A 26,358-nucleotide genomic window follows, 5' to 3' on the forward strand; every position below is an offset into this window, starting at 1 on the left:
CCTAGTATGTGTTTATGAGTGTGTACCCGTTGACATGTTTCTGTTTATGTTGTTAGCTTTTTTGTAGTTTAGCATGGCCTGCTAGCCTCTCCTACTAAAATGTGCCATGGCAACTATAGTTTCCACCAAATACCATAGGTACTAGAGTTGTTTCTACAAGAAAAGTTCCTGTTGCTCAGCTTGAAGAGCATGGTGTTAGAAACGGTAAGGTAATGGGTCCAGGGCAACACACACACACTGATTGAATGTACACCTTGAATGCACTGTAAGGGGCCTTTCAGACCGAACACGTTCTTGTCCTTAAAAAAGACATGAAAGACAGGTGTCTCAAGATACTTTTTAAAAAGTTGAAGTTCTTTTAAACTTGACATGGCCAGTGTTGGGAAAGTTACTCAAAAAAAATAATCCACTACAAATAACTAATTACTTCTAAAATTGTAAACAATTACCTTATTGAATAATTCAAAAGTGATCACATTACTTTACTTTTAAGTTACTTTCTAAAACACTTCACAGAGAAGATTTGTTTTTCTGCTCAATAAATTCAAAATAATGTCTTTATTTACTCCTTTTTCATTGTCACACACAAGTCAGACATTTAGCACCACAACGTTCTCCCTTACAATAAGGTGGCATACACCCTTCAGCTGTCACAGAAATGCAAACAGACGTACAGATTAACATAATTCATGTTTTAAATGTATTCTTTTTGTATTCTTCTTTATTTCATAAATAATATTATTTTAGAAACATGTGTAACCTAAGTACCAACAGATGTACTAACGTAAGTAATTAAAAGTCAGTAACTGTAATCTGAATGTAATGCATTACACAACTTTTTGATTTATAAGTAATTTGATTACAGTAACAAATTGCTTTGTAATCAAATTACACCAAACACTGGATACGGCATCTAAAAAAACATGGCGCTCTTGTGCATTATGCTGAAAAAGTCAGTCAGGACAGTCAGATTGAGTCAGAATGCCTAGAAAAGTAACAACAGTAAAAAAGTAATAACTACTCAATACGCAGCACAATGTGAGGTATCATTCATGCCCATAGCACAAAGTGTGCGTGACGAGTTACGTGCAAAGTATCATTTTTTTAAAAACCCTAAATATGAGCAAAAGTAATAGTGATGTTTTTCTTAGCAATCACCACTAACTATGGTATTCAGACAGAAAGAACAGCTACCATAGGGTAAATTTTTGTAAGGGCTAATTGTAGATGATGTATATGCATGGAAAGTATGTGAATGCATGTAGCATGATTTCTCTGGATGATATCCAGATCTGAGGTCTGTTAGCGAGTCAGACATCAGTCATTTTTAACAAAGCCTCAGAAACTTTTCTTGCTTGAGTGAGAATCAGCACTTAGAGTTCAGGGCAACCTGACTAACAAAACAAACTGAGCTAATGCCAAGCAGAGCCTGCTCATAAAATCAGCACGGATATTCCACCATGCTCCAAAAGCAGCACTGAATATCCCAAAGTTATTTGGCGTCTCTGTTTTATGATGGCGCTGGTTGTTATTTTAGAATTAGACCTAAGCTGTGAGTGAGGGACTTTAATATAGGGCGTTTCTCACTGTCTCAGCTGAAACACACACACACACACACACACATAGACTCATTGTTTTTGAGATAGGGCAGGGGGAGAGCTGCTTGCACTAACATTTTAAGCCTGCCGCAAAAGCTGTGATCTTTTCTGTTGCCTTTTTTTCTGGCTGTCCTTCACAATGGAGCTGCTTGTGTTGTGCTGGCGTTATCAGCCTGGGCCAGCGTGCGTGTGTGTGTGTGTGTGTGTGTGTGTGTGTGTGTGTGTATAATAGAAGGGTGATGACAAGGCTGCAGGTGTAGACCCATGCTTGCTTTGCAGGTGGAGGAGAGAGACATTTCCCCCCACCTCAGTTCAGCTCAAAGCAGAGTTAGATCACACGGGCTGTAATCTGTCTTTACCTGATGTCTCGTCTCTTCTTTTTTCTTCTCTTCTCTTCTCATCTCTTCTGCTTTTTCTTCCTCATCTCTCTTCTGATCGCAACCTAGTCTCATAGAATGAACGTTACTATAACTAAAGTTTTGCAAACTAAATGTTACGTGCCACTTTCTATGTTTTGCTGCAGTTTCCTGGTGAAATTAACACTACAGGCACTACAACAACTGAGCATTTTATTCACTTTCACACAAATCATGGGTACTATGGCTGTTTATGACTTTATAAAGACTTATTTTTCACTCTATTACTCACACCCTGCTATGTTATGATATCAGAACACTATTACTCTAATGCACCCTTTAAAAAATAATACATTTTAAGGCTTGTATTACAGACCCACCTACATTTACACACTTATTCCAATGTGATTAACTTCAGCGGTAGCTCACCTGATAGAGTGTTGGACTTTGGACTCAGAGACCGAGTCTTGAGCCTAGCCAAGGATAGAAGCTATGCGAAATGATGTGGTTGCTTCATTAAATGTGCTTTTCATAATTAATTTGCTTTTAAAACACTGTTAGGTTCAGCTGTTGGCTTAGGGCAGGCCTATTCAAGTGGCGGCCCGCGGGCCAAATCCGGCCAGATTTTCAGTGGCTCACGTGAGGTTGTCTGTTGTCTAGGGGGCTCTTTACGTCGAACGTGTTTTGTGTCTGTTCACACTGTTTTTCAATTATTTTCCTGTGCAAACTTGCGCTAAACAGACATCGCGCCCTGTCTTGTTTTTACAGTGTCTCATGCATGTGCGCTGTTTTTAGATGCTTTTAGAGGTTGCGCTACAAATAATCATTATCCATCATTTTAACGGAAGTGGAAGATTAAAGATGTAAAATCATGACTTTGGTCAAGAAATTTGAAAAATCAAAAGTTTTCTCTTTCTGTAATGGACCAATTTTGAAAGCACTTTTTTCTTTTTTTTCTTTTTTGTCTCAAGTTACCTGTATTTGTTTCCCCAGAATTTCCTGCTAGGTGGAAATATTTCTAATTTAATTAAATTAATTAATTAATTAATTAATTAAAGCTATAAAACGCATGTTTTATTTATATAGTAAACAAATATTATAGGCCTACTATAACACAATATCTGTATATAGAAGCTTTTCGATAACAAAATATCCTGGCTTGGCCCGCGTGCCCCGAAGATTGTTTCCATCTGGCCCATTTGTCGATGAAGTTGAATAGCCCTGGTTTAGGGTAAGGATGTTTTGTTCACCTCTCATATACAGTATCTTTTAGGACACAATGTAACGGTGGCGGCCCCTGAATAAATGTAAATAAATAATTTAATTCAATAATAACATTTTGAATTAATAAATTTGGGCGCAAGACAGGAGTAAGCCTCTCAAAGAGAATGTTTGAACCCAGATAACTCAAAAAGCCACCGGTTATGAAATGTAAATGAATGCAGAAAAAATATTTTCAAAGATTTCACGATAAGGTTTTAAATTTCAAAATATATATTGTTCAAACCCAAACCAAATGTTTCAGTAAGCAAACAAACAATAATCCAAAAGTCTCACAAACAAAAGAAAACACCAAATGCGCAGTAACAGCAAATAATAATTTAACATAAAAAAACAAAGCAATACATCTTGTAAGTAAATGCATGTATGTGTGTGGGTGTAAATGTGTGAGGGAGAATGTGAAAGAGTTCAGGTGCGTTGGGGAGTTGATTAATAGTGAATGCTGGTCAGGAGAGTTTGCATGCACCTTCTTGCGTGTGGGGCAGTGCTACAGGAGTGCAGAGGGAGAATTAGACATAAGAGAAATCATCACCTTGGCTGTGGAGCTCTTCGACGGGTCAGCAGGCTGCTTGAAACTCACGCCACTCCTTTTAAACTCAAAGCTTTCGACGACCCTTTGATGCAGGCCACACTTCAAGTGATGAGCACCTTTTAATCAATCCCTTTTTCTTTTCTTCTCTCCTCAAATTGCGTTCCTTTTTCCCAAAACTGATACACAAAAGACAACCTTTCTTCTTAAACCCCAGTTTGGCTCACAACTCTGCTTCACCCACACCTGTGTCAACTCAAGTCACACCATCTTGTAGTATAGTTTTACTTGGCACTGTTTTTAGCACCGTTTGTTGTAGCACTGTTTTTCTCTTCTTTTCTTGTGATGAGCGGCCATTTTATACTCCCTCTCTCTCTCTCTGTGTAATTAGGTGGTGGAGGATCCTTAAAGGAACAGTGCATAGTTCCACTCTGTCACAACAATTGGTTAGGTTTAGGATAAAATTTTAGGTTAGGGAGATACGTTTTACTCATTAAAACATTCATCTAATATTCACCTCATCTGATTACAACATCATTTCTCTCGCTTTTGGCACCCCCTGCTGGACATTGCACTTGGAAACTGCAGCCAATCTCATCTCATTTTGTCTCTCTTTCTCTTTTGTTCCCACTTAATCTCACTTCTCATCTTGCCTAGTCTCTTCGGATCTACTTTTTCTCTTCTCTCATCTGCTTCTTCTTGTTTCATCTCTTCTCATCTGCTTTTGATCTTTTGTCATCTCATCTCTTTTCATAATTTTTTTATTTTCTCATCTGCTCTCTTCTCTTATTGTCTTTTCTTTTATGTTTTGTCTTGTCTGTTTTTTCTCTTCATGTCCCTTCTGTTCTCTTTTCATCTTGTATAGTCTCTTCTCATCTGCGTTTTCTTGTCTCATCAGCTTTCTTCTCATCTTATCCCGTCTCTTCTCATCTGCTTTTTCTTTTCTCGTCTCTTCTGCTCTCTTTTCATCTTGTCTCACTCTCTTCTCGTCTCTTCTCCAATGTTATTTCTTTTCTCGTCCATCGATGCTCTTCTCTTCTCATCTCATCTCGTCTTGTCTCATTCTGATTTTTTTTTTATCTTCTTGTCTCATCTGCTATCTTCTGATCTAGTCTAATTTCTTATCCATCTGCTCTTGTCTCTTCTCATCTACTTTCTCTTCTCGTGTCCCTTTTCATCTCATTTTCTCTTTTTTCATTTCTTGTTCCTCCGTTCTTGTTTTGTATCTTGTGTCTTATCTCATCTCATCTTGTCTCGTTTCTAATTTCCTCTCAACTTATCTCCTCTCTTCTTGTCTCTTCCCTTTGCAAAGAGTAACTAAACTTCCTTTAACTAATTTCACCAAACACTCTGACATATTCGGGTCTTTAGAGACCCAGCACGTATATCTATCACAAATGAATCTTCAAAATACCCAGATATTGTAAAATTGTAAAAATAATTTCAAGACAATTTGAAAATAATAGAATAAAATATATTTTGATGTTTTATTTTTCATATGTAAGAGATAATGCAACAAATCAGGAACAGGTTTCATTACTTTCACACTGAATTTCATGAGAAGTAACTGGCTGTCAAACACATATTGAGCTACACATAAGATACGCATAAGTATTTTCTTATTGCACTTTTTGAATCTAAATAGATGGACAACTTACACACCCAAATGACAATAGTCATATCATATGGTTCATGTGTTGTAGTACTTGCTATAGTTTACTTCCATGTTGTTTCTTCATCAAATAGTAATGTCAAATGTAAATCAAGTCAATCAATGAAACAACAGACACCATGAGTAATAAATAGCATATATAATATTTATGTGTACATGCATATGGGATACAGATAATTCACCATTGTTGTACAGAAAATCAACTTGATACAGTATTTATTTGTATGAATATAGTACTCACTTCTCTTGTAATGAACAAAGAAATAGATATTCTGTGATATAAATCTGAAAGAATCATAAAAATATCATTTATGGAAGTGCAAAAAAATTACCCTGTACACTTTGTTTGTATGAGTGTGTGTGTGTGTGTGTGTATGTGTGTGTGTGGGCAGGTTTAAGTGGTTTACGAGGACCTTTTTTAAGGTTACAAACTGGTAATTACAAGGGTATTATGCTATAAATGTGGTTTATGAGGACATTTCTAGTGTCCCCATAATTCAAATCACTTAAAAACATACTAAACGATGTTTTATTGACAATGTAAAAATGCAGAAAGTTTTTTGTGAGGGTTAGGTTTAGGGGGTAGGGGATAGAATCTATAGTTCGTACAGTATAAAAATCATTATGTCTATGGAGAGTCCTCATAATGATAGCTGCACCAACACGTGTGTGTGTGTGTGTGTGTGTGTGTGTGTGTTACACTATTTATAAGTAAAAGACTGAGGAATACTAAAGAGGTCTGGGCACAACTCCAAAAAATGGATGAGATATAGGGGATGGAATGAGGTCCCCGTTAACTAAAGGTTTTAGGTATGCGTTTAAGGGTTAAAAGTAAAACTTCCTTAAATAAAGTGCAGCCATTTATCTGGATTATCTCTCTGCATCCTATCATATTACAGTTTTTCTCAATAATGACAATCTTGGAATGAATATTTTGTTGTGAAACCTCTGTTTAGAAGACTTCAGCTTTTGAGCCATAATAATGTTTGATGTTTAATTCAAAACAACAGGCAAAAAAAAAAAAAAAAAAAAAAAAGAACAAACAACAGCCAATAAATATTCCATTCTGCTACAGAATACTAAATATTCTGTTGAGCTGTTACAGCTGCTGCTTGTTTTGTATTTGGTTATCTTGATACTGTACAGTATATTTGCTTAATTACGCACAAGTGTTCTCTGCAGATACATTAGAAAATCTCTGTAATACAACATAGTTTCCTATTGTTCCACAAACTGGCTGGAACATCCTGTGCAGGTGAGAGCGGTTAGGAGTAAGCATTCATTCTTCTCTGCCAAACTAACATACTTTCAGAGGTGACTGTAGAGTCATATTGCTGGAGGGCAGAATTTCTGAGAGTAGTTGTCTGGACAGCACAAAGTAAAAACTCCTCCTCTTGCATCTATCATTGCGTTGTGCCAGATTCCATCATCCAAGAAGTTTTTGCTTGCTGTAAATGAGTTTTTCTGGTTGCTGGGGAAACCAAATAATGTTTAGCTGAGCTGTGGCGTACATAAATTTGATCAGCTTGAGAAAGAATTTTCCTGCTCTTCAAGTGTGTTCAAAGATTTCAGAGAGGTGTTTTACACCCTGCAATTCATATTGCCGTCATGACTGAGTGAGAACATGGAGAGAGAGTGTGTGTGTGTGTGTGTGTGAGAGAGAGAGAGAGAGAGAGAGAGAGAGAGAGAGAGAGATTGTAGGAGGAAATGGAGGAGTGAAGTGTTTTGCCTCAGCTCCTGCCATCTTTCTTTGCACTTTTGCAAGAGAATTCTTTTGAATTTTTCACTCACCCAATGCAATGCATGAACTGGTCCCACAGGGTCGTAGTGGAAACCCTCTCATTTTGCTTTGATTTCCTTGTTATTTGGTGTAGTAAGATAGTAAGCAAGATACACACTCCAGTGAGCAGCAAAAACAAATAAAGTTTAGAAACTTTTAAGATTCCGCTTTTCTTCTCCGCAGTTTAGATCGTTGTGATGTTGTTTAAATTATTTACTGTCGCAATCAGGTCATTTGTTATTTCACAAATGTTAAACAAGGTGCTTTGAAGGCCTGCCAGGGAGTTGTTTTGATGGTGGGGATTTGAGAGGAAACCCATGCCAAAAGTGGAGCCAATGGTCTGAGTGTCGAAGACATAATGGAAGGGGGGCTGTGTTGGGATCCATGCAGGAAACAGAGAAAAAGAAAACAGGAGTTGAACTTCGAAAGGTCATTGGATAGTTGTCCGTTGCTCAGTGGGCTTGGTGTGGGTGTGATACCTGCTGTGTAATATTTCCCTCTGTGTTCTAAACACACTCAACTTTCTTTGCTGAGGTCATAACACTTTCCATCAATCGTACTGTGGTTGACCTATGGAGGTCTCTTCTACTCCTCCCTCTAACACCCTGCTGAATAGCTGACTGATCTTTCTTTCTCTGTTTTTTCTTTCCTCTCTGCCACAGCCCCGACGGAGCCGCTGCTGTGCAAATTTGCAGACGGAGGACAGAAGAAGAGGCAAAGTCAAAGCAAGTACCCTCAAAATGGACGACCGTGGCCCCGGGAAGGAGAGGTGAGTACCGGTGACCTCAAAGACCTTCCACACAAACTGTACCTCGATGCTTACCTTATTTCACCTCATATTCAACCCTACTATCCCTGCCATTCTCTTTACTAGGTTAGCAGTAACTGTTATAATCCCAGAAGAAGGAATAAAGCTCGCTACACACCTTGTGTTTTTTCACAAAAAAAGTCTTGTTGCTTGTCAGATTGTACGATATGAGCCAGATGAGATCTTGCGTAAAAGCCAAGTGCGACATCAAAACTCTTTCATGTCAGATTGTACAATGTACATTATAGCAGGGTCAGAAATTAACGTGAACTCGGTGCAAAAATACTTTTAGGGATGTGCACAAATAGGAGAAATATCAGCAAACGAACACTTTAAAAGAACAAAAACATCAGTACAATTCATCATAATTTTTAGGCAAACTAAAAGAAGCCTGTTTGCACAGCAAGTAAAAATTAGCCTTAAGAATTATTGAAAAGGCACTTAATCAGCCGCCTGAGAAGATACTGCACTAAAAAAAATTTATAAGATACTGCACTTTTACAATTCCCAAAGTGTCATGAAATCATGGCCAAAATCAAATCGCATGCACCGGGCTTAAGACGGGAAAAAAGATGAAGGATGGGTCACAAAAGTAGAGATGGAAGACTAAAAGTCTCCTGTCTTTGTCTCTGTGTTTGCCCTTTGTTTTAGCCGTAGGGTAGGGATAGGGTGGAAAGAAGAGCAGAGAAAGGCTTTGATTGACGGAGACATCTGTCCATGTTTAAGTTCCCTGCCTTTCACTCAAGTCCTTTAATCTCTCATTTTTTATATTCTCAAAAAGCAAGTCTCGCTGGCTGGGTTGGCTGATGGGAAAATGGTGGCAGGGTTGAACAACTGGCATTTTCTGGGCAGCCCCAGCTGCTGGCATGACGCAGTGGTTCAGGGAAGCGTGCCTAGATACCGACTAGACCGTGAGTGCACATTATGAGTAGCTGGCAGCCGCTGTAACTTTCGCTGCACTCTCTCATGAAGGTGTCTCTTTTTTTGGGATGTATTTCAATATGCAGGCCCAGGGGTCCATATTAACTGGATAGAGCGTCTAGTCACACAGATCTCTATGCTTTTCCCACCAGTCTCCAGGTTTTCTCCCCTGCTGCAGACAACTTTAAGTCCAACAAGCTGCAGTATATGAGTGTTGTTGATCTGTTATAGCCCCAGTAAGGATGTAGATGGTCAACCAGCTGCCCATGTACAGTATATACTGTATATATTGATTCTTCTAAAAAAATATATATATTATTATGATTGCCCAAACCAAATGGCAGCACAATTTGAGGGTAGGCTGGCTGTTTTTAGTCTTCTATAGTTAAACTGCCAAAAGTTATCGACCCGTCGGTTAATTTGGCAAGCAAGCGATCCATTCAATACTTGTTTGTTAAGAAATATAGGAAGTAAATAAATGGTTGTTCATTAAAATGTTGATGTAATAACTATTGCTAAATATGACCATCTGTCATGTGAGCCTGCTTTGTTTCAGCTAGGATAGACCTTTGTTATGCCTGTTTGGTCACTTGTTGGATTCATGGTTTATCGGTTAACCAGTTACTGCTGCTGTTCATTCTATGTTTTGGTTATATAAATTATTTTGTATTCTAGTCTTTTAGTTTTATTTAGTGTTAATTTATATGTGTTTAAGTTTAATGCTCCCACCCTAACTGAGATCAACTCAAAAACCCTCATTGTTTTTGTGCAAGAGAAATTCGCCTCTGATTAAATAGCAAATTATATTATCTTGTCTGTGGTTTAACCACTTTAAATTATGTGTAGCTCATAGCTTGGCAAACGACAGTTTCTATGTGTAGACCACCCCCACCCCCAGCTCTTGTGGCTGTATCAACATGAGCTATGCTGTCTGCAACCTTGTAAATACCAAATAACTTTGTACCGTATCGAACCTGAACCCGTCTGGTATTACAGCCCTGTTTTCAGAAGTAATAGATCCATAGCTACAAGTCTCGGCCATGTGCTTTTAAAGATATAAAGAGCAGTTGGCCAGCTCCTATTAGATGACACTGTTCTATTGCGAACATTACTCTATAGGCTTTATAGGATGCTTGCCTCACCAAAACATTCTTTCACTCTTTTTCCTGTCTGTCTTGTGTTTCAGAGTGGCATGGCGCTGACCTATGACCCTACTGCAATGCAGAATGGGTAAGAGTAATTTGTTGTTTTGTGTAATTAGTGTTTGTTTAAGCTGCATACAAAAATTCCTCCAGGGATGCACAGGAGAGGTGTAAACTTGTTAAGTGGCTCATTACATTGTGTTCGCTTTTGCGTCTAAGTCACGCTATAGCCTTCATTTCAGGTTATATTTAAGCACTTAATACGCTGCATGTGTTATTTATAACTCTAGTCAATGGCAATAAAATTTTGCCAAAAAATATAAAAATATACTATAAATAAGATATAATTCATAAGAATCTTGGGTCGAGAGCGAGGCACCATGAGTAATACCACATTCTACAGAGTTGTCTTGTATGTTGATATACACACACATACACACAGAAATACTGTCGGGTTCGATCTGCATTATGAGCCATTTTTGCACTGCGGGGTGTAAGTGTTTCGTCAGGTGCTGTTTCATGCCAGGTGATGGGTGCTGGGCTAAGGGAAATAAGACCTATCTGTCCGTTCCTGTGGACCGAGTGCCAAGAGCTCTGTCTGTGATCCGACCCTTTGGGGAACATTCATAGTCACCACCAACTTCTGTTCGCTCTACACCCCTGATTCAGCACTTCCTGTCTTCCAGAAAGGGAACGAAATACAGAATGAAAAAACTATTCAATGGGGAATAGTATGTGGGAAGAATGTGAAATCTAGAATTTGAATTTATATGTCAAGATGAAGAGTGTAATTTTTTTGATGTTACAATACTTGGTAGCACTTTAAAATAACTTTAATTAATAAATAATTCACAAACATTATATAATGTTATATTCGAACTGTTAGAAATATGAGATAAGGCACTTGTTAAAGTTAACTACTGAATTTAACTAACATTCCATAATGCTCCTTAACAGATCATTAGTTGAAAATTCAAATACTTTTATTAAGTTTTTATCCAAATACGGCCTTGCACTTTTTAACATCTACAAATGTTATTTAATGATTAACAGCTCATTTGTTAATGTACATTTGAATGCTTGCAAAAGTGATTAAACTTTTTTTTTATTTTTTATAAATGATTCATAAATTAACTCATGCACTTTTTTACAATTACACGTTTTCAGAAATTATTCATATTTTTCACCACTTCAAAGACTATTCATGTTTACAAATTATTAATAATGATTAATTAATGTCCAGCTAATTAATAACAAAGGTCTATAAAAGCCATTCTTTGTTTATTGTGATACTGTGTATAAGCATGCTTTTACTATTTACACATCATTACAAATCATGTATTAATTATTTGTTTATATTTTTGCAGTACCCAATCTAAAGTTTAAAATTATTAATCCATTGTTAATGTTTTTAAAGGTTAACAAGTAATTATTTAGTACCTTTATGGGCATTGGACTTTGCTACTGTAACGAAGTTTGTGTAAGGGGTGGTTTGTTAAATGTAGTTTTACTGTATGCTTGATATAGACATTAATAACTCATAAAAAATATATATATAATAACAAGTCTTACTTTGTGAGCAAAACTTTGTTTATTGCTTCAGTAACACATTTATAGTAAACCGTGTCCTTAAACAGAGAATATTAATTTCATCATAAATCAAGAAGAGAAACATTTTAAGGCTGAGAGAGAAAAAAGTCATGTTCATTTATCAAATGTATCAATTTTAATTATACTATTGAACACCCGCAACACCCTCTCCCCGGTCGATGGCGAAAGGTCCACCAGTTGGACAGTTGAGGGAGAGCACCGCCACGGATTTCTTCCCACAGCTCATAATGAACACTTTTCATTGAGCTAGACTTCTCTGAATGTTTTCTCTTTTTCCTGCATTATGGTAAGGATTGTTATCATTATGGCAGCTTTCATTCATGAAGCAATGCTTTCAAAATCAGAAAAAAAGAAAAAACTATTCAATTAGAAGTTGCGCTTCACTGATTTGTCAACAAACATACACAACAGCCGAATTCCCGGTAAATGTACTACACTACTCACAACCCTGAAGCAAGGTCCTTTATGGATCCACTAATCAGAGATCACAGAATCTCGGCAACTGGAAAAAAAAAGTGACCACCAGCTCCCAGGCTCGAAATTCAACCGCTGTTGATTTATTGATTTAGTTTCTGTCAATACGGTATATTGCAAGACCTTCAGGAACCTGACTGAAAATGGAAGATCCAGAAAACAACATGTGTTTGTTAGTCAGAATCTGTATTGGTAAATATTTTCAGGAAAAAACATTCTCTCTCAATGTAGGCTGTTCTTGTTAGTTGTTGTGGTGTTGTTTTTGATGTCTGTAGAAAGTATACAACAAAAACACCCCCATACACAAACTTTAATTCAGTAGCTCAAAGTCCAATGCACATAAATGAAATAAATAATTATTTAAAAAAAAAACTTTTTAAAAATGTACAATGGATAAATTGATTCAACTTTAGATTGGGTATTACAAATATATAAACAAACAAACAAACAGCACGTGTGGCCTTTACAGACCTTTTTTACTAATTAGCTGGACATTAATTAATTCTTTTTTAACATGAATAGTGTGTGAAGTGGTGAAAAATACGAATAATTTCTGAAAACATTTGTAAATATAAAAAATGTGTGAATTATTTATGAAAATGTAATGAAATTGTAAACATTCAAATGTACATTAACAATTGTTAATCATTATATAATATTAGTTAAAATCTTTTGTAGAAGTAAACAATTGCAAGGCCATATACTGTAGGAATGAAAGTTTAATAACAATTGTTACTATTTGAATTTACATTACATAATGCTTAACAGATCATTAGTTAATGTTACTTAATTTCACGAGTAAACAAGTGCATTATCTCATATTTCTAACTATCTGAGTATACATTAACTAATGATCTGTTAAGCTTTATATAATGTTTGTTAATTATTTATTAATGAACGTTATTATAAATTGTTAACAGATTTTTTTCATTGCAAGTTGTATTCATTAATATTAGTCAATGTAATATGATGAACAATAAACAAAACATGAACTATGAACAATAACAATGATCATATACTTGAAAATATAAGCATTTATTTGTAAATATTTATAAATTAACCAAGTATTATAAATACTGTAAAAAAAAAAAATTAGATTTTAGATTACTTTATTTTAATTATTTTACAAAAAAAAATATTATTATAGTCTATAATAAATGTTTTTATAATAATTTTAATAAAAATATTTGGTAAAACTTTCTGTGAAGCCCATATTTATAATGCATTGTAAAGCCATTATAAATGCATTATACTGCATTCATAATGTATATGTACCTTATAATAAGTTATAACTTCTCATAAATAATTATAACTGCAGTTATAAAACAGTTATAATATATTATAAGACTTCCCATGATCATAGTTATCCTTAAGAATGTAATGCATTATATAATGTAACAATATAATGGATGTTGCTATAACATGAGCAACATCCAATTTTAATTCAGTATAAGCTAATAAAGATAAAGCTTTATAGTGTAAACAGTCAAAAGGCTTTATCACATGATCATATTATAAGTGGTCTTTGCCTGCTTTAAGTAAAGTTACAAAAGCAATATCTTCTTATAAGCAGCCATAAAATAAACTTGTAACATACAAAACATTACAAGTCAAACTTATATAATGGATTTATAAAACATGTCTCCAATTTTATTGAATAGAGTCCAGTATAGAATCCGTTTTATTATTATTTTTATTCTTGGGTGTGTTTACATATGTGATCAACATACATATTTTCCCAAGAGAGAGTTTCTGATATATTTTAACCTTGTAGCTTTACAAGTGTTTTTCGTAATATCTCAAAATTTACATTGAATGTGTGTTATTTTGTATTTTTGTGTATGTGTAATGTATATAAATTCCAGCATGTCTTATAACCACTTAAAAATATCTTATGATTTACAATAAGGTTTATAATAAGACATTGCTTTTGTCACTTAAAGCACCTATTATATATATATATATATATATATATATATATATATATATATGTATATATTACAAATGTATACAGTATAATGCATTATACATTCTGCGGATAAAATTTAATGTTTCTTGTGTTATAATGCATTATACTCTTAAGGTATAACTACGAATAGGTAAGTATTACAATGCATTATAATTGTGGTTACAATTATTTATGAGAAGTTATAACATATTATAAGGTGTATTATTAGACATTACTAATACATTATGATGCCTTTACAATGCATTATAAATATGGGCTTCATAGAAAGTGTTACCAAATATTTTAATAAAACTAATTACTGTCAAATGTTGATTTTTTTGGTCGATGATCCTTTTGTGTTCTGCAGATGAATGTATAGTAAAGTCATTCGGGTGTGCAAAAACATGATTAAATAATGACAGAATTTTCATTTTTGGGTGTACAAACCATTTAACATATAAAACCTGTATATATAGAGAGAGAGAGAGTTTGTACAGTCTTCTTAATTGTTTAATGGGCCATGCCGTTTCAATGTCAGCTGGATGAAGCTAATAGCTGACATAAATAACAGCACAGCAGTGCTACACTATTAAAAGGATAGAGCGCTGCACAATTAAAATAAAGCATAAACTGATGTGTAAAGAAGGCCTTCAGCTGCCTGCACATGTTTAACCTTGCTTCAAAGATTGTGTTACCTCCTTCCTGGACATGTGACACACTACTCTCACTCAGGTTGTCTTGCATGACGGTGACAGCTTTTGGGGAGCATGAGCTCTCTGGGGCAGACAGTGTTTCTCTCCCCACGCTCCATTTCTCAGCTGCCGGACAAGCCGATCAATACAGCCTAGCAATGGAGCTTGCAGATGAAACATGTCTGCACTAGGTACACAATGATAAATAAAGTCCTGCCCGAGAACTGTAGCTATTAGAAAACATTGTTGCTCTGGTAACATGGAGGGGTCAAAATTCCCAATTATGGTTTGACACAAGTCTATGCAGATAAACACATGTGAATACACATATAGGCACAGACATTATGTAGATGTCTTATGTGTAATTTTGTTACCGGAGAACACATGAATGCAGTCAGTTCTGCTTGATACATTACATGTCACATAGAAGGCTTAGTTTATATGGATGTATGATACTATTTATTATTCATGTTTGTTTATACTGTGCATTGTTGGGTGTAGGCTCATAATAGTTTTGAATGTTTAACTGAGTTTTTATTAGATTATTATTATTTATTATTATTATTTTTTTTTCAATTTGTCCTTTCAGTTTAATTTAGTTTTCATTAGTTTTCACTTTATGAGAGCTATTTATTTATTTATTTAGTTATATTCTGTTTAAGTTTAGTTATATTTACTTCTTAGTATATATAGTTCATTTTTGTTTTGGGAATGAAAATTCTCTCATCATTTACTCACCCTTATGCCATCCCAGATGTGTATCACTTTTTTTCTTCTGCTACACAAATGACAATTTTCAGCTCTGTAGGTCCATACAATGCAAGCGAATGGTGGCCAGAACTTTTAAGGTCCAGAAAGCATATAAATGAAGCATAAAAGTAATCCATACGACTCTAGTGGTTAAATCTATGTCTTCAGAAGCGATTTGATAAGTGTGTGTGAAAAACAGATCAAAATGTAAGTCCTTTTTTACCATAAATTCTCCTCTCTGCCAAGTAGGTGGTGATATGCACAAAGAATGTGAATCACCAAAACCAAAAGAAGAAGAATGTGAAAGTTGAGATTTATAGTAAAAAAAAAGGGGCATAAATATTTATTTTTCTTACCCACACCTATCATATTGCTTCTGAATATATGAAATTAACCACTGGAGTCATATGAATTACTTTTATGCTGCCTAACTTTGCTCTTTGGACCTTCAAAGTTCTGGCCACCGTTCCCTTGCATTGCATGGACCTACAGAGCTGAGAGAATTTTCTAAAAATACATCAATATTTCTCTCTATATATTTATATATCAATTTGTCTTTATAAAAAATGACTTGAGTAATTGATGAGAGAATTTTCATTTTTGAGTGAACTACCCCTTTAAGTACATTTAACTAAGCTAAATTTCTCAGGGCTGTCTAGTGTTATCATTATCTGCTGCCATTTTCATTTTTAATGAAGGCAGGTTGTAAAAGTTTCACATTTTACAACATAACTGTGTATAAAACCTAAAACTGAAATTAATTTGTAATTCACCATTTATGTTAGCTTCTATTTTTTAGAAGGATGAGTTGGATGAGGGATATTCCTACTTGATATCTCTGACCATAAATTAATTCCATTCCCCGATATTCAGAACTGCATTGCTCCCATTAGCTTAGCAGGGGTTTGACTCTCTTTAGAGATGTTTCCTAGCAACCCAACTGATAAACAATGCTGCAGTACTAGCATTTGTGCTTCAGGTGTACGATTATCAAAAGAGATTATAATGTTTTATATACCTGTTTCTGCAGGCGTTTGTTAAACAAATTTTAATATCATGTAATGTGGTAACGAACTCATTTATCGATATTACTTAATAAAGTGAATGTTTATCACTTACTTTGTATATCTCCTTGAGTGTTGACATGTTTGTGTGACATCATGCCCCTTTATCTCGGAGTTGAGAATTTCTGCACGAGCCTACAAGTTGTAATTCTGACTTCAAGATGCATTCCATTGCACCTTTCCTAGTAGGAAGTTGTAAAATCCGACTTTCCTAGTTGAATGGAACGCAGCACTACTTTTCAAAACTTGATCCAACACTGAATGCTCCAGCAGCCTAATTTACACTTAGAAAACTCCTGATGTTGCTATAACAATGCAAAAAGCACTTACCAATTTACTTGAAGTGAAAATCAGTCCTTCTTTCCTGTTTAATAAATTAAGCAATCATACGGTCATGCAGAACATCTTGTGTTTTTAAATCCATAAGGATCTCTTTCTCAACGGCGATAGCGGCAGTGATGACAGCCGACTGTTAGCAAGATCTCGCGCTCTTCACTTTCAAATTACATACATCACTTAAAGCGTGATTGCTTCACTCAAGGCCAGCTAGAAGGCCTCGACCGGGACATATCCTAAAGATCACACCCACCAAGAACAAATAATTCAATCTGATTGGCTGATGAATCTGACTGAATGAATTAGATGCTCATTCATTTGCACTGTTGAGGGATTCTGCAGAAATTCTGAAGGCCTGACGGGGTGGAGCACAAACTTACGTGCTGCTTCGGCTTCGGGCATGCGATTTGTGAAGCAGTTGTCACACTTTGCTTGTAAGCATCATGGAATACATTCTGACTGGATAAACTTTTCATTTTTCTCTATTTGTTTGTAGATTAATTAAGAATGGAAAGCGATTAAAAATACATAGGCAAAAAGGTGATTGAGAATGAAAGGATGAGAAATATTTATTTATTTGGCATGTTAGGCCAGCAGAGAATGCTTTGCTGGCCCTGAGAATTTGCACTGCCATTAAAGGAATACTAATGGTGTGATTGTGCATTTGTGTATCTTGCAGGTTCTACTCCTCACCATACAGCATCTCCACAAACCGTATGATCGCCCAGACATCAATCACTCCATTCATCGCAGCCTCTCCGGTCTCCACATATCAGGTAAGATCACAGCATACGCACACACTATTCAGAAAGAACATGCTGTAGGCAAACACACACGTTTACATAGCTATCTAAATAAGGACATCCCATAGACAGCTATTGTTTTATATAAAGCTTATTATAAATACTATAGACTAACCCTACCATAAAAACTTGCATTTTAGAATAATACAAAAACAAAAAACATCATTTTTAACCTTAATCATGTTTGAGGGCATCCTGGTATGTCCCAAAAGGGAGGTTTTGACAGATTTAGCTAACTTTTGAGGGCATTTTTGCCTCCAAAATATAGCTAAGTTATAGGTGAAGTGTGTAATTTCTGTGTTTCTAATGTCACCAAACGAAATTGCAAAAAAATAAATAAATAAATAAATAAAATATGATTCTGTTCATACAGGTTTCCTTAACACTCCCCCCATCTTCCATTGGTCAGCAGATAGTCCTGCTCCAAAATGACACCATTGGTTAAGCCAGTGTTGCTATGTACAAACAGAGCAATGTTTTGACTTAACCACAGAGCCACAGTGTTTACACTTTTCTGGGAAATATACTTGAAAATGACTTACTTGTAGTCTCTCTGCATATAAGTTGAGATAGGAGTAAGTATTTAAAGGATTTTAAAATTAAAATTCTCTCATCATTTACTCACCCTCATGCCATCCCAGATGTGTATGACTTCTGCAGAATGCAAACGAAGATTTTTAGAAGAATATTTCAGCCCTGTAGGTCCATACATTGCAAGAGAATGGGTGCCAAAATGTTGACGCTCCAAAAAGCAAAGTAATCCATTAGACTCCAGTGGTTATATCTATGTCTTCAGAAGTATTATGATAGGTGTGGTTGAGAAACATAACAATATTTAAGTCTTTTTATTATTATTTTTTTAGAAATTCTTCTCCCTGCCTAGTGGGGGGCGTATGCATGAAGAAAGTGAATCACCAAAAACACAAGAAGAACAATGTTATAGTGAAAGTGGAGATTGACTGAGCAGGGAGGAGAATTTATAGTAAAAATGGATTTAAATATTGATCTGTTTCTCACCCACACCTATCAAATTGCTCCTGAAGACATTGATTTAACCACTGGAGTCATATGGATTACTTTTATGCAGACCTATGTGATTTTTGGCGCTTCAAAATTTTGGCACCCATTCACTTGCATTGAATGGACCAAAAGAGCTGAGAAATACTTCTAAAAATCTATATTTGTGTTCTGCTGAAGAAAGAAAGTCATACACATCTGGGATGGCATGAAGGTGAGTAAATGATGAGAGAATTTTCATTTTTGAGTGAACTGTTCCTTTAACAAAGAAAGAATACACATTTAAACTTTAACCCACACACACATAATCCTAAATGCCTAAAACACACAGCTAATTTCTTTCACACATATATAAGGGGCACCCTTGGTAGTACAGCATATTTTTCATCTCTCTCTATGTTTGCTGTTTTGTTAGGAAAGCTTATTAATGCTCTTCTCCAGCCCTGCAGTCAGAGTGAGCAAACAGTGACTATGAGCATCCTTAATTGATTTGGCTTAAGCTAAACTAAACAAAACATTGCTGAGTTTAGAGAATAGCTAAGCCCTTTAGATCCTGTACCTACCGTCCTCACGAGAATCTCACGCACAAAAACACACATAAGCACGATCATACATACAGTATATAAACCACCACAGCGGTGCTAGTCCTAGTTTAGGCTCTAGCTGCACGTTTATTGTGATCAATTTCACATGCCAGCAAGGTTATCTCTTAATCAAATTTAGCGATATCATGTGCAAAGCACCCTGCTGCCCGGCAAATAAATTTTAAATTGCAAACTGCAGTGAACCTACGAAAACGAGTTCAAACCCGAGCTGACAGGAAATCAATGTGGTGCTACCTTTATTTCTCCCCTAGAACTTTGAGAGAATGGAACGAGAGACAACTGTTACCCTCTCTGGTAAAAGGAAAGAGAGAGAGCGAGAGAGAGAGAGAGAGAGAGAGAGAGAGAGGGCACATGAATCTTTTAACAGTTGGAGAGAGAGAGAGAGAGAGAGAGAAGGTGTGTGCTTACACATCTTAGCGGATTTAGTGTGTTTAGAGAGAGAGACGCCTCAGGCAGATCACAGTGATGAACAAATCCCAAAGGCTTTTCTTCCTAGAACAACATAAAATGACACAGAATATAAATTTGGACAACTACAACCGCTAAAGCACACTTTCACAATGAGAGCTTAAAGGAGCACTTAGTAATTTTTTTATATGTAATCTTGGACTTACACTGACACCTAGGGGCGTGGAGGCAGCATCATTCAAACACAATAGTTTTCAATTACCGATGCCATTGTAGAAATTCACTATTCACAGTCAGCCATGATTACTTTAACCAACAAGTGAAAGTGTCCTATAACAGGACAGTTACTGAGATTAAACTAGTAGTATTTGGCTATTCATGTGATCCTAACATGGCAGCCCCCATGAGGGGACCCTCTCCATGTAGAATAATACAGCTTTTATAAGGTTACTGATTTGACTGGAGACTTAATCGCATGTATGTGAAAAATTACGTTAATTTCTTTAAGAGTAAAACTTTTTTAATGAGGAAAAATTGTTGAATGCACCTTTAAAAACAAAATGTACACTAGGGTCCAAACGTCTGAGATAAATAATATTATCAGCAAAATACATTTAAGACAACAAAAATAAAATTAAAAATGTACATGTATTTCAGAATTTCGTGGTATTTGTTATGTTGCCCTTTTGCTTTAATAATAGCATGAATTCAAGCTGGCATGAATCCAACAAAAAGGAAAACAAATCTAAATGTTAACTCCTACAACTAGTGAGAATGCTTCAATTTAGCATTTTTCAAAAATTTTAATTACAAATTAGAATATCAGCATAATAATTTTAGGGAAAAAATGAAACAATATACATGAATTTCAGAATGCATTTGTATTTGATATATAACCCTTTGCTTTAATAACTGCATGAATATTTTTAACATCTACTAGTACAAATTCCTCTATTTTGCATTTTCAAAAATTTTCATTGCAAATTGTATTGTCTGCATAATAATATTACAAAAAATAAAATTGTACGGAAATATCTTAGTTCTTGTTGTCACCATTTTACTGTAATAACAGCAAGTATTTGAGTCGGCATTAATTAAAAAAGGACAATGAATATAAATTTTAACAACTTCAATTAGTGATCTATTTTGCATTTTTCTAATTTTTTCATTACAAATTATATTATCAGCATAATGATTTTAGGGGAAATAAAAAACAAAGAAAATTTTACATGAATTTCAGAATGTATTAGTATTTGTCATGTCACCCTTTGCTATAATAATAACATGAATTCGAGCTGGAATGAATTACACAAAAAGGGCAATAGATGTACATTTAAACACTTATAACTAGTGATAATGCTTCTATCATGTTTTTTAAAATTGTTTTTATTCCATTACAAATTATATCATCAGCATAATAATTTTTCTTAAAAAAAAAATAAGAAAAATGTACATGAATTTCACAATGTTTTAAATTTGTTGTCACCCTTTTGCTCTAATAATTGCTTTAATAATTGAATTCGAGCTGGCATGAAAAAGCCGAATAACACAAATTATATTATCAGCATAACAATTTGATTGAATGTTTAAAATATAATAGTGCTGGATCTTAAACATTTCATCATTTTACATAACGTTTTTCTTTTCAATTAAAAAAAAAAAAAGTAACACTTTACAATAAGGTTCCATTCGTTAACATTAGTTAATGTTTTACGTATCATGAACAAAAAATGAACAATATATTTTTTACGGCATTTATTAATTTTATTTAATGTAGTTAATAAAAATACAATTGTTCATTGTTAGGTCATGTTAGTTCATAGTGCATTAACTAATGTTAACTTATACAGCTTTTGATTTTAAAAGAATATTAGTTTCAAATATTAGATTTGAAACTAATATTAACCAAGATTAGTAAATGCTGTAAAAGTATTGTTTATTGTTAGTTCAAGTTAACTAATGTTGGTAACAAATGTTAAACCTACAGCTTTCCCTACTGAAAAACAACTTGAATCATATTCAGCCGGTGTGCTGGTTTTAGCTGGTCTCCAAGCCTGATCAGAATGGTCTGTTTGCTGGTTTTAGATGGGTATTCGGCACTTGGCTTGTAGACCAGCTGGTCTACCAGGTAAACTAGCTGACCACCAGCTTTACCAGGGTGGGAGACCAGCTGGACCATCTTAAACCTGCTAAGACACGCAAAACATCGTAGACTGGTTTAATACATTTTAAAATATCCCAGATATTAAATGTGGTCTCAGACTTTTATACCCCACTGTATACTATATCTATGCCCTCAGACAGGAAGTGGACACTTATTTTCCACTCATATGGTATGAAAACAATGCATAAGCATATTGTGGCTTAATCAGAATAACTGTTGATGTGAGAGATATTTGTGTTGATAATTACAATGGCAGTGAAATGAAAGGAAAGATTTTTGAGGGCCAAGCTGGCCTTAGATGATGAAATTGCTGCCGCAGTGCTGTAATTAGGAGGCAATATCTCTGTCTGTAGAATGCCGATCCTTGTGTAATTATCGCACTGTATTACTCGCTCATGCCTCGGCCCTTCTGTGGGAATCGGGGCTTCAAGGCAGTGGGTGGAGAGGCGTAGGAGTGGGGTGAGGAGTGAAATTAAGAAATGCTGGTTTCCGCCCACAGGTCCAGAGTACGTCGTGGATGCCTCACCAACAGTATGTTATGCAACCTACGGTAAGTGCCGCTTACCGTGATACAAAGCTACCTTATGGCTTAAGAAGACTTGTAATATATCCTTTTACACTACATTCATGAAACGTTTACGGTGCTTTTTTATCATTTCACATTTTTGTCATTTGTCTTCCATTGGGGTGTAATGATTCACTCTTCTCATGATTCGGTTCACGAAACTAAACTCACGGTTGGGTTGGGTTGGGTTCACAAAGGTAAAGTTATTATTTTTTTATTACTTTAAAGTCATATGCAAAACAGTTCCTTTCCTTTAAAATTTAGCTAAAAGTACTGTTCTTAAAAGTGCTAAATGAGCCATCAGAAATGTACTCGCTACTCAATATAAAAATTAGCCCAGAACAGGGCAATGGTGACACCAAATGGGAATATTAGCAAGTAATTCTGCTTACTGAAAATTCAGAATTATGTTAGATACATATGCTGCTGACACACTGTCACTGATTACATACATTTAAAATATTTTAAATGAAAATGGTATTTTTCTAAAATAATATTGTCTCTGATTATTTCTAAATAAATCTTTTCAAAAATACATATTCAATGGAAGTGCATGACTATCTAGTTAAATAATAATTTACTGATGAAATCAAATCAGACATGACATTTGACATTGGGATTATATTCCCCTAGAGCATTATTATACATAATATTCTGCATTATATTTAGTAGATTAATATAGCACTATTATTAAACCTCTGTAAGCGTTAATTTTCTCTTGCGCAGTTAGAGCAGATCACTATCATGCTTCAAATGGACATTTGATCCCTTGCGCAGAATAGGTGCATCTCTCTCCCGCTACTGGTTTCAGTAACTTTCCGCAGTTTCAGCCAAACTCGTCGCACATCACATGGCTGCTAGTGTGCGGTTTTATTTAGAGCTCCTTGAGTGAAATGAAGCAATTTCCATTTGTATTCCTGCGTTACATAGGCGAGGACATTGCGCATATTGAATAGAACAGACATAAAATAAATTTAATAAAGAAGAAAAAATTGTGGGGCCTGGGTAGCTCAGTGGCAAAGACGCTGACTATTACCCCTGGAGTTCGCTAGTTCGAATCCCAGGGCGTGCTGAGTGACTCCAGCCAGGCCTCCTAAGCAACCAAATTGGCCTGGTTGCTAGGGAGGGTAGAGTCACATGGGGTAACCTCCTCATGGTCACTATAATGTGGTTCGTCCTCGGTGGGGCGAGCGGTGAGTTGAGCGTGGTTGCTGCGGTGGATGGCGTGAAGCCTCCACATGCGCTATGTCTCCGTGGCAACGCACTCAACAAGCCACGTGATAAGATGCATGGATTGACGGTCTCAGATGCGGAGGCAACTGGAATTTGTCCTCCGCCACCCGGACTGAGGCGAAAAAAATCCCATTTCCACGATGTGCATCATCACATTTTTGAACCGTGATGTATCGTGCCACAATAAACCGTTACACCCCTAGTGTTCCACAGAAGAAAGCAAGTCATACAAGTTTGAATCAGCATGAGAGTAAATTTTGACAGTTTTTTCATTTTAGGGTGAACTGTTCCTTTATAGGCCAAAGACTCCAGTACTGTCCCTTTGTCTCTCTAAGAGGCTTCTGCCTCTTATCAGTTCACAGACAGGATCAAATAAATAGGTCCCTTGTCTGAGCCCCATCAACACAACTTTGTATACCTGAAGAGACTGTCTTTTTCTCTGTGTGTCTCACTCTGTGAATAAACACACATAAAACTCTCCATGTGTTTTGTTCCCCAAAGTCTTGTATTAAGAAGGTAACCCTGTTGGCCAAGGTCTGGAGCTCTGCCCACTGTCTGCCTGGCTCTTACCTTAACTTGGATTTACTGTAAGCCAAGGGTCTGTATTCCTCCCTGGAATGGACAAAGGAAGTCTGGGATCAGAGCTTTTTCTTTGGCAGAGCCTGAAAAAAAAGGCTTCAGTCAGCTATTTCCAGATCAGCAGCAGGCAAACAGAGGCAAACTCAGGGCTTCATACAATCCTGAAGCAACTCAAGGAGTTAAGGGAGAGGAGGCATCATTTAAAATGTCTTTTAAAGGGATTGTTCACCCCAAAATACAATTCTTTCATCATTTAATCACCCTCATGTTGTTCCAAACTTGTAAGACTTTCTATGTAGTGTGTAGTGCAAGATGAGTTTTCAATATTTTTGGTCTGATTTCTCAGAAGACAGACACTGTAAACTTTGAATGTGAATATCTAGAAAGTTAATTTTGTCAAATTTTAGGAGTACGCTCATGTAATACACATGAACTAAAAGCCACAAAACTCTAATTTTCATTCTATTTAAACAAAACAGAAGAGCGAAAAGATTATGGAATTTTGTAGAATTGCAATTTAGTGAATTCCTCTTCATGTCAATTCAACATCCTATAGTGCATGACCAGTTCAATTCAAACTCATGAACTGAAAGAGCCAATTCTTAAATTCTGAATGTTGCCCAACCCTGAGAGGAAATGGGATAAGGAAAAGGGGGGCAGATGTCTGTCTGACTAGATAATGATATTTCAGACTGTGTGTGTGTAGTCGAATGGGAGGTTTGATGATGATGATTATGTTGTGTAAATGTGTTTGTAACCGAATCCTTATATCTAATGATCTGGCATCCTGTCAAATAAGACCTCAGCTGCCTGGGAAAGGCAGTGGGAGTCTGTGAGCTGATCTCTGCCTAATTTGAAAATCCTGGAAAGAAAACAAAGACAGGAGAAATCATGTTTTTTTTTTCCTTCTTCTTCTTCTTTTTGTGGATCCTATGAAGAGAGAATGCATGCAATTAAAAGTGGCTGAGAAAGGGAAGCATTGTTATTGGAGAACGGTGCTGCATTTGGCACCTTGTTACCGTGGAGACACGTGACCATAGTGACCGGAGCTGGTGTTAAGGGTTTAAGCAGATCAGCAGACAATGGAATCACTCTGAGATCTTTTTCCGCACTGCAGTGTGTGTGTATGTGTGTGTGTGTGTGTGTGTGTGTGTGTGTGTGTGTGTGTGTGTGTGTGTGTGTGTGTGTGTGTGTGTGTTTAGTATACATCAGTATCTGCTTTTAAGTGCACCTGCTGTTGTGACCTGCTGATGATGTTGGGCATACAGCTGAGATAGGCATTACTATCCAAACCAGAAGTGTGGGTGTATTTACTGGCCTGCATCCATATACACCAATCAGCCTCAGCATTAAAACCAACTGCCTAATATTGTGTGGGTCCCCCTTGTGCCACCAAAACAGCATCAACCCACATCTCAGAATAGCATGAGATGTTATACTTCTCACCACAATTGTACAGAGCGGTTATCAGAGTTACCGTAGTCTTCGTCAGTTCGAACTAGTCTGGCCATTCTCTGTTGACCTCTCTCATCAACAAGGCATTTCCATCCACAGTGAACTGCCACTTACTGGATGTTTTTTGTTTTTGGCACCTTTCTGAGCAAATTCTAGAGACTGTTGTGCATGAAAATCCCAGGAGATCAGCAGTTATAGAAATACTCAAACCAGCCCAAATTTTACAATAAGTTTTCCACTACACTATTATGGGCCCTTCACACCATGCACATTTTTGCATCCATCTTCACTGTTTTTCAGTTGTTTTCTTATGTAAACATGGCTAGACAGACATCTTTAACCATTGCACAGCACCTCACTGTTTTTTCAGCATCTTACACAGGAGTGCCACATTTTTTAGACTCCAAATTAAATTAAAAATAACTTCTACTGTTAAAAACGTGTTTCGAGACAAGTTCTGCTCTACTTGTGGTGCTGCGCAGGCCCGGTTCCAGATCAAAATCACTGAGGGTGCTTCTGAAAACAGTGGGGGTGCTCTGTATAAAGTGGAGATGTATCATAATTACA

The 26,358-nt window shown here is 36.0% G+C and overlaps 1 protein-coding gene across 2 annotated transcripts in view; it reads left to right on the top strand.

Annotated features, from left to right (window-relative positions):
• Window positions 1–26,358, top strand: part of LOC127454487 (RNA-binding motif, single-stranded-interacting protein 3) — a 237,115-nt gene that overhangs the window by 188,738 nt on the left and 22,019 nt on the right. For both annotated transcript variants that reach the window (XM_051721746.1, XM_051721745.1), the window contains exons 7-10: window positions 7,879–7,985; window positions 10,132–10,175; window positions 17,642–17,738; window positions 22,459–22,509. In XM_051721746.1, coding sequence (XP_051577706.1) covers window positions 7,879–7,985; window positions 10,132–10,175; window positions 17,642–17,738; window positions 22,459–22,509 — 299 coding nt within the window. The remainder of the gene's footprint in view (window positions 1–7,878; window positions 7,986–10,131; window positions 10,176–17,641; window positions 17,739–22,458; window positions 22,510–26,358) is intronic.

This window comes from Myxocyprinus asiaticus, chromosome 16, assembly GCF_019703515.2.
Source record: "Myxocyprinus asiaticus isolate MX2 ecotype Aquarium Trade chromosome 16, UBuf_Myxa_2, whole genome shotgun sequence".
NCBI lineage: Eukaryota > Metazoa > Chordata > Actinopteri > Cypriniformes > Catostomidae > Myxocyprinus > Myxocyprinus asiaticus.